The sequence below is a fragment of the Malus sylvestris genome, chromosome 15 (assembly GCF_916048215.2).
Source record: "Malus sylvestris chromosome 15, drMalSylv7.2, whole genome shotgun sequence".
Taxonomy (NCBI): Eukaryota; Viridiplantae; Streptophyta; class Magnoliopsida; order Rosales; family Rosaceae; genus Malus; species Malus sylvestris.
In genome coordinates this window covers 34,947,303-34,957,314 of record NC_062274.1, presented here as the reverse complement: position 1 = coordinate 34,957,314, position 10,012 = coordinate 34,947,303, and the positions used below count along the sequence as shown (strand labels likewise).

The 10,012-nt window shown below is 34.4% G+C and overlaps 1 protein-coding gene across 1 annotated transcript; it reads left to right on the top strand.

Annotated features, from left to right (window-relative positions):
• Nucleotides 1-6,460: 6,460 nt before the first annotated feature.
• LOC126602375 (L-ascorbate oxidase-like) lies at nucleotides 6,461-9,966 on the top strand. Its single transcript, XM_050269221.1, has 5 exons — nucleotides 6,461-6,910; nucleotides 7,942-8,034; nucleotides 8,173-8,391; nucleotides 8,492-8,680; nucleotides 8,782-9,966. Exons 1-5 carry the CDS (start codon nucleotides 6,611-6,613, stop codon nucleotides 9,736-9,738), a joined length of 1,758 nt encoding a protein of 585 aa, XP_050125178.1. The 5' UTR covers nucleotides 6,461-6,610; the 3' UTR covers nucleotides 9,739-9,966.
• The last annotated feature ends 46 nt before the right edge of the window (nucleotides 9,967-10,012 follow it).

Below are 10,012 nucleotides of genomic sequence, written 5' to 3'. Positions count from 1 at the left end.
TAGGAGTTTTCTAACATCTGACACATTTACATCCTTAAATAGATTCTCATTTATAGCTCATTACAATCAGCTTTTAGTATAGGAGTAACTAAAAACTACAAGCTGTAAAGACCATCAGAAAGAAGACTTCCAGGGCTTTCCCACCATATATGGCCCATTTTCTAATTCGTTCTGAGAACTTTGGGGTAAAGCTCGCAAGTTGGCTGTTCTGCAAGGGCCTTTTCTGACGGATCTTGGGCCACTTGTGGGCTATGGTCTGGTCTTGGGTGAGTAGGGCTTCAAACTATCCATTCTAGGCTCTTAGACCATCTCCAACAGTTGGGCTAAAAACCAAATTTTCTAGCCCGAAAAATTTAGCTTTTAGCCCAGAAACAACTTTTCTACTCCAACCCTTATGGCCTAAAATTTTAGCCCAGGATTATTAAAGAATAAACTTAGGCTATTTTTTTTCTTAAATTAATTTTTTTTTTAAATAAATATGTAGACTATCGTAAATTAATTTTATGAACATTTTAATCTAAAAATATTTAAATTCCGATAAATATTGAAAAATCACTAAATTTTCCACAAATCAAGCCTTCAACTTTCACCAATCCTTCAACCCTGGGCTAAATTTTCGCTAACAGAAACTCATGCCAAGCACAAAGCAACATCTTCTCACATGTCCAATTACGACCTCTAATATGCTCTCTTGCCATGTTGAACATATTTGGAAATGGAAAGAAATGGTAGAAAGATAAATTGGAAGAATTGTAAGAGAAAATTGAGGTTTGTGTGGATGTTTGAACAAATACATAGGTATTTATAGAGTTTTTGGGTGAATTTTGAGTTAAATCATTTTTTTTAATTATTTTAGTAGTTGGATTTAAATTTGGACCGTTAGATCTTTTTTTTTTACCGTTAGATTTGATTATATTCGATCTCAGCCATTGGATTCAATGAATTTTAAAATAACATATTCTAAAAAAAAATGAAATTTGAATCTGGACCGTTGGATCAACCAACGGTCCTTAAAGCCCAGCCCTTGGATGTGAATTATAGCTGTTGGGAATATGCAGGTGGCCGACACACAACCTGACAACGGGGCTCACTCTGTCGAGAAACCCTTGCAAGCCCACCGTGTAGGGTGCGTTGGCGTGTGGCCAGGCCGAGACTGGCCCAAGTGCCAACGAGTCCACTCGCATGGGGGGAATTTGGGGGGGGGGGTGATTTGGCCCAGCTTTAACATTTGGCTTTTAGGCCAATGTTTTAGCTTGGGTTGGATGGTGTTTGGGGGGGAATAAATGGGGAAATTTGGCTTTTAGCCCATTGTTGGAGATGGTCTTAAAATATTCAAAATAAGATGAATACTTCAAGCCCTTACTTTCATCCTGAAATACAATACAAACAACAAAATACATTGTGATGCATAGAGATTTTAAGTAAAAAACCTAAGAAAAAGAGGGCGTAAAATTATAACTTTATGCACTCAACAGTTGGTCAATTAATTAAAAAGTAAAATGACAGGTGAGAAAGTAATTTGAAAAGGTAATGCTAGGGAATCTAAATTTGCAAACTAAACGATGTGTCACCAATGGAAATGAACACATATATCAACGCTTAAGTAATGATTCAATTATCAACTTTCATATCATTTAGTTTACAAAATTTAGTCTCCCTAGCATTCCTCATATAATTTCACCAATAAAAAATACTGAAAATATGACTTTAGCTCCTGAAATTTAATTTTTTTCCACATAAAATCCGACATAAGTTTTTTACTCGAATAAAACCCATTAACTAGATTCCACATCAGCAAATTCATTAATTATATTTGACTTTACACATTTAAAAAATTTTTATGCCCAAAACACCCCTATTTGAATGTTTGATTTACACAATTAATTGCATACAAATTGTAAAGGAGAATTAATGATTCCACAAAAATTAAAAAAATAATAAATTCATTGCCTAATATATAATAACAATAAAACATGCCTAATAATGTAGTAATACAAGCTTAGTTAAGTCAATAAAATTATATTTTACATATAAATGTAGGTAAATTATTTCACACACACATATATAACAAACAAACAAACAAAAAAAAAACATGCTTGATATGCAAAAAAATTCATGCAAAAATACTTACCTACATAATAAAGCAAACCCAATATATGCAAAGTACATGCAAAATAATATACCTACATAAAAAATGTTATTATTTTATTCAATACTAGTTTACCTATTATTTGTACATATAATAATAAAATGTGCCCAATATATATATATATATATGATGATACATACAAAATAAAATACCTACATAATGGAGATATGTTATTTGATTCAAAATTAATTTACATACAAAATAAAGCAATTGTATTTTATTCAAGATTAATTTACCTATTATTTGTACATATATCTTAAAATAATAAAATGTGCCAAATATATGTAATAATACATGGAAAATAAATTACCTACAAAATAAAAGAATATTATTTGATTCAATATTAATTTACCTAAAAAATATATGTTATTTGCTTATCATAAATTTGAATATAGGTAGATTAATTAGTTTAATATGTTTGATCATATATGTAGTACTGTGCATGTGTGTGTGTGTGTGTGTGTGTGAACGTATAGTAGTATTATATATATATATATATATATAGGTAAACTCTATATGTGTGTGTGTATATATATAGGTAAACTATATATGTATATATATCTATATATATATATATATATATATATATATATATATATATATATATATATATATATACACGCACACGCATATATATTGAGCTTATGGTGTGTGTGTGTGTGTGTGTGTATGTGTGTGTGTGTGTATACATACATACATACACGCATATATATTGAGCTTATGATAGTAATATATACATTTGAACGTATATATGTGAGTAATAACATTTATTGATTTTATTTTGAATATTGTGGTACAAATTGTAAATATTTTGTAATAATACGTCAATTACTTCTATACTTGGCAGTCATTTTTAAATTTGAGTTTTATTTGGATTTTTATAACTAGGTGGGTTTTTTTTCTAAGAAATAAGAGTTGCAAGAGTTTATATCTAAAAAACCCTAAAAAATAAGAAGGATAACTAACACTTAAATAATAATCAAATCATCAACTTACATGTCATTTAGTTCACAAAATTTAGTCTCCCTCGACAACTACACGTCGACACCTACCGACTCCAAGCCCAACTACACCCCCCCTTGACTCTATTGCCCATCACTTTTGTTCCCCAAGCACCCCAAATTTCCCCAATTCTCCTCCCCTTCAAGCCCAACACTTAATACTGATGGGGACGTCAATGTCAATCACTGAAGTTCTGGGAAAATGGGTTCCCTTAGAGCATCTCCAAAGGAGATGTCAAAATCCTAGGTGGAATGCCACTGTGCATATTTGACATCAAAACTCTCTCCAACCAAAGTGTTATTTGCTGACTGGATTTGAAGGCTTAGAGCATCTCCAAAAGAGACGTCAATTTCAAAACACCAAATTTTAATTTGATGGCTGACTTGGTAATTTGACATATCGTCAATATTTTTTCCTTCCACCCGATATGCCAAAATTTATTGCTTCATTTATGTTTTTTTTTTAACAAAAATAATAAAAGTTGGGTTGTTGTTGGTTTAAGAATGATAAAATATACTTAAATATGCTAGCATTTAAGGTAAGGTGAGTAGAATGCCTTTGGAAATAGCAAAAATCATTTTTGAAGGCAGCTTCAAATTTGACATCTATTTGCCTATGTCAGCTTAGCCTTCTTTTTCATGTCAACTTTGACATCTCGGTTGGAGTAAATGATATGTCATTTGTTATATGTGGCATTTTGATATCTCATTTGGTGATGGTCTTAGATCATCTCCAAAGGAGATGTCAAATTTTGAACATAAAATTTAAATTTTGACTACTTATGTGGCACTTGACATCTTTAAAAGTTTTGTTCTCCAACCGATATGTTAAATTAAATTATTATTTTATTATTTTATAAAATAAATTATTAAACTAATTAAAATTTAATAAAGGACCTTTAAAGGTTAATTGTTCACCTTCCTTAATTGAAAAGAAGAAAAAAGTAGGATAATTGCATCAGTCAACTCAACATTAATTATAATAAATGATTAAACTAATTAAAATTTAATAAAATACATTTAATAATTAATAAAAAAAATTTGAAGCTGTTGTCAAATTTGACATCAACCTCGTGTGCTGCCAATCTATGTCATCACCACATAGGATTTGGCACTTCGGTTGGAGAATATTAGTTTGGTTTTTTTTTATTGCTATAGCTGATGTGTACATTTTAGCATCTCCTTTGGAGATGCTCTTAGTGATTTAGAGTCAAATTTGACATCAATGTCAAATTTATTTTTAATTCATTTTAATGGTGGGTCTCTTATTCCACTAACATTTCAACCAATAAAAATTTTGTTTCAACATTTTTTTAATAATTACAACCATTTAAAGTTCTATTTAAGTAATAAAATAACATTTGACCGTTCGGTTGAGAAAGTACAAAATTTGACATAAGACTTTAGATTACCACATCAACTATCAATTGTAATTTGATTCTTATAATTTAACATCTTATTTGAAGATGGTGTTAAACCATCTCCAATGGAGATGTCAAATTTTGAACCTAAAATTTAAATTTGACAGTTTATGTGGTATTTTGACATATTTTCATGTTTTACTCTCCACCCGATATGTCAAATTAAACTATTATTTTATTACATTTTTTTTCTTAATTTATGTCTTATACTTTAAATTTTACATATAAATAATTCACAATAAAAGTCATATTAATTTCTGAGCCTTCGAAGCATCGGCGTCAAACCGTAATCCGAACCCCCCACTTTTCATGGTGTTGGAGTTGAGCTCCATGGCAGATGGGTCTTCGTCATTGAGAATCTGGGTGGGTAGCCAAAATGTAAGGTCGTCTAACATATCAGCCATATGGGTAGTCCTTGAAATAGCCAAGAAAACTAGAGAGAGAGAGAGTGAAGTGGAGAAAAGAGTAGAGAGAGAAAGTGGGGTTTGATGGGTTTGAGATATGGGGGTTTTGTTGCTTGGTGAAGGTATGATAATGGGCAAGCCAGCTGGGTTTTATGGTCCTATAGAGAGACTTACAGGGACCCAACAGATATGGAGAAGAGCGGTTAGTGAGAACGAGAGAACGAGAGAACAAAGGAGGAAGATATCTCTGGGACGATTAGAGGCTTTATTGAAAGTTGAGAGGAAGCCCCTAATAAATGACATTAAAATATTAATAAAAGACATTTAATAATTAGTAAAAAAAAATTGAAGCTGCTGTCAAATTTGACAACAAGCCCCTTTGCTGCATTCCATGTCATGCCACATAGAATTTGGCATTTCGATTCGAAATACTTAGTGACTGTCTTTTTTTACTATTATAGCTTATGTGGACAATTTAACATCTTCTTTGAAGATACTCTTACAATTCATCTTTCGTCTTTAACTCTCTTTTTACCCAATCCGTTCCAAACTTTTGTTTTTTCTTTTGAATTCTTTTTTTTTATTATTTTGTTTTTTTTTTCTTTCTTTGTTTTGTTGTATTTCCCCATGTAAAGAGATGGGATTTTGTCAAAAAGAAGATACTTCCTATTTGAGGACAAATCTGACAAAACGCGTTTGCATCATTTTGATCAATATATAAATTGTCACCTCATTCTTGCATTGTATGCACTTTCATTTGTTTTTACTTATCATATACATCCAGTCAAAAATTATAAACAATATCGTATACAAATGCAACACAAACTCGGTCGAAAAAGAAAAGTCTACGTGGAGAGTATTATGATTTGACCAATTAGAAATTGGAGGTTATCTATGATACAATGTTGTACGTATGTTAGTGTAATAGAAAATACGCATGTTAAATAATGCCTAATAATAATTTAATCATCAATATTTACATAATTTAATATACAAAATTTAAATTAGATATTTAGTGTCCTTAGCTTACTTTTTCTATATTCTCTAAGGAAGAGGAAGACTGAACTTATTACATTAGCACAACTATTATATACTATACATTGTACACACAATTTTCTTAGAAACTGAGATGAAGCATTATATACATATAGAGGGGAAGAGACTCTAATCACGTCTTTTACACTGGATTAGAAATGAGTTTGATTCTTATTTTTGAGTTTAATATATTGAACTTATAAGTGTAGTTTCTACACAAATGACTCACGGTGATTTCAATGTAACAATAGTGTAATCACTCATAAAACAAAACAAAAAAAAAAAGAGTAGTTGAAAAATTAAAGTCAAGGAGATGATCAAAGACTACAAAATTTCCTACCTTCCACGCTGTTTCCAATATGAAGAACATGTCAAACTGTTAGTAGATAGAACTCGATATATGAATTAAAAAGGACACAGAGAGAGAGAGAGGAAGATGCCCGGTAATTTAATTTGTTTAACCGAGTTTGATTATGTCTTATTCAGCACAGTTGACAAAAAAAAAACTCAAACTATATAACTAAGCTGAAGCGGAAAGCAATAAAACAAAACCAACATTTCATCAACTTCAAAAATTTAGTCTGCAGTTCCAAGACAGAAATGGCTGAGCATTTACAGAGAAATCACGGTGTCGTTTTTAAATCGGCGGTGGCTCTGTTGGTATGTGTTCTGTGCTTGATTATTGAGGTTCCAGTTGTGGAGGGTAGAATTAGGCATTACAAATGGGAGCTCAAGTACGAGTACAAGTCCCCTGACTGCTTCAAGAAACTGGTTATAACCGTCAATGGCATAAGTCCTGGGCCGACCATACATGCCCAGCAGGGCGACACAATCATCGTTGAGGTTACTAACAGTCTCGGGACAGAAAATACCGCCATACATTGGCACGGAATCCGACAGGTACGTACCTAGCTAGTACACATACAATCGTCGGTTTTGTTTGATTTTTCGTGTTTAGGTGTTAACCCTTTGCTATGATGCACGGATACTTTTGTTTGATCCCGTATCCAATACTTGATCGGATACGATACTTGCCTAATATTCTTGGATACTCGTCCGACACGTATCCTGGTTGATGGTCACGAATTTGACATGATGGATACACATATTCTACATTTCAAATACACATATCCGGCTATCCGGCTTTTAGGATACATTTCAACTTTCAAAGAAGGTAATGAGGAGGAGAAAATTAATAGGAGACATCTATAATTGAGCGTTGCTAAATACGAGTTCCCTCTAATTAAAACCATGAATACGACTCTCACACTTCTTTTACTTGTTGAGAGTTGTTCCACATCGGTGAGGGACAAGGTATGCTATGTGCTTATATGGTCTTGGGTTACTTCCCATATTGCCAATTGGTTTTATGGTGGAATCTCAATTTCATCATGGTATCAGAGCGGGTTGTCTTCATGTGAAGCCAAATGGCCACACCCGCTCCACGTCACCCAATTATTGTTCACGTGTAGGCTTGAAAATCCGCCACACGTGCGGGAGCGTGTTGAGAGTTGTTCCACATCGTTGAGGGACAAGGTTTGCTATGTGCTTATATGATCTTATGCTACTTCTCATATTGCCAATTGATTTTATGGTGGAACCCCAATTTTATCACTATTGTATAAAGAGATTTAAACTTTCTCTAACAACTCAAATGTACTTGAATTTGACTGATGAATTATGTTTTAAAATGTATATATTGTTGCTATATACATTTTTATTTGCTGTATCCATAGCGTATAGTATCTTAATGTTTAGAGATTTTCCGTATCGCCGTGTCGTGTCGTGTCGTATCACCGTATCCGTATCCGTATCCATGCTTCATAGATCCTTTGCTTCTCCTTAAGTTTCTCTCGTGACGTCAAGGTGTCTTTTGAAAGAAATAGAAAACAACGTGACTGGTTTGTGTATATTTGTGTTTTATGTTGCAGATTGGAACACCGTGGTATGATGGAACCGAAGGGGTGACTCAGTGTCCAATACTGCCTGGAGATACCTTCAAGTATCAGTTTGTGGTTGATAGGGTAATTAAAAGTTAATTATATTATATATTATCCATAGACTGTTGCTTCTTGTTCTTGAATTGGATTAAAAATTATACTTGAATTTATAATGACTGATTCACATATATAACTAATAAATTTCAATTAATTAATTTGCAGCCTGGGACATACCTGTACCATGCCCATTACGGAATGCAAAGAGAAGCTGGCATATACGGTTCAATCCGCGTAGCACTTCGAGATGGAGAATCCGAGCCCTTTGCTTACGATTATGATCGAAGCATCATACTCAATGACTGGTACCACAAAACCACTTACGAACATGCCGTTGGGCTGTCCGCGCCCATCCATAAGTTTGCCTTTGTTGGGGAACCTCAGGTCATTACGTTACTGCATTCCTCTACAACTATAAACATTCACTTTTATTTTGGTAACAAATGCTAATGATTTTTCCTTTTCGATCTGTATAAAATTTCAGTCGCTTCTGATACAAGGTAAAGGAAGATTCAACTGCTCTTCTCTGACTACTCCAAGCTTAGATCCCGGTGTTTGTAACGCAAGCAACCCCGAATGCTCTCCTTATGCAATGACAACGGTCCCCGGCAAAACTTATCGACTCAGAATTGCTAGCTTGACTGCTCTATCAGCCCTCAGTTTCCAAATAGAGGTAGTTTAATCAACCTTGATGCATATAAGTATGTGAATTAATTGTGGCCTTAATTACTAGCATGTACTAAATTAACTTCAATTCTCGTCTCCATAATGCAGGGCCATAACATGACGGTGGTGGAAGCGGACGGGCATAACGTTGAGCCATTCACCGTAAAGAACCTCTTCATATATTCCGGTGAGACATACTCTGTGCTAGTAAAAGCAGACCAAGACCCTTCAAGAAACTATTGGATCACAACCAATGTGGTTAGCCGCAATGCCACCACGCCACCAGGTTTGGGCATTTTCAATTACTATCCAAACCATCCTCGGAGGTCTCCTCCATCCGTACCACCAGCAGGCCCTGCTTGGAACAACATTCGCGCTCGACTGGATCAAAGTCTTGCCATTAAGGCACGCCAAGGCTTCATCCACACGCCTCCTGCAACTTCAGACAGAGTGATTGTGCTTCTCAACACACAAAACACCGTCAACGGCGTTGTCCGGTGGTCGGTGAACAATGTGTCCTTCAATCACCCTCACGCGCCTTATCTGATTGCCCTCAAAGAGAATTTGACCGACGCATTTGATCAAACACCTCCACCCGATGGGTATGACTTTGTAAACTACGACATTTACAAAGTACAAAACAACACAAATGGAACCACAAGCAATGGAATTTACAGGCTCAAGTTCAATACAACAGTGGACATAATACTGCAAAATGCAAACACCAGGAACGCAAACAACAGCGAGACGCATCCATGGCATCTTCACGGGCACGATTTTTGGGTGCTCGGACACGGAGAGGGAAAGTTTGACATGTTCAATGACCCAAAAAAGTACAATTTGGTGAATCCAATCATGAAGAACACGGTGCCGGTTCATCTTTACGGATGGACAGCATTGAGGTTCAAGGCAGACAATCCAGGGGCGTGGGCGTTTCATTGCCACATAGAGTCTCATTTCTACATGGGAATGGGTGTGGTGTTTGAATCAGGCATAGATAAGGTGGGAAAATTGCCTTCCTCCATTATGGGCTGTGGTCAAACCAGAGGAGTCCACAGGCCATAGTCAATAGAACATTTGATTTGGGTGATCCGGTAAATATCACAAACAAAGAGGTTATAATGAAAGGGGGAGAAAATTAAGAAACAAGATTAAGAAACAAGTATACATTTTTATTGTAAAAATCCAGCTTAGGGTTGAAATGTCCCAAAATTTTTAACTGTATTGTATTTGTACCTATATGTAAATCTTTACTAAGTAACTAGCTTATTTTGAAAGGAAATGATTTCTGAACTCCTTTTAGTTCACTTCCCGCAAAGTTTTTTTTTTTATCCATTAT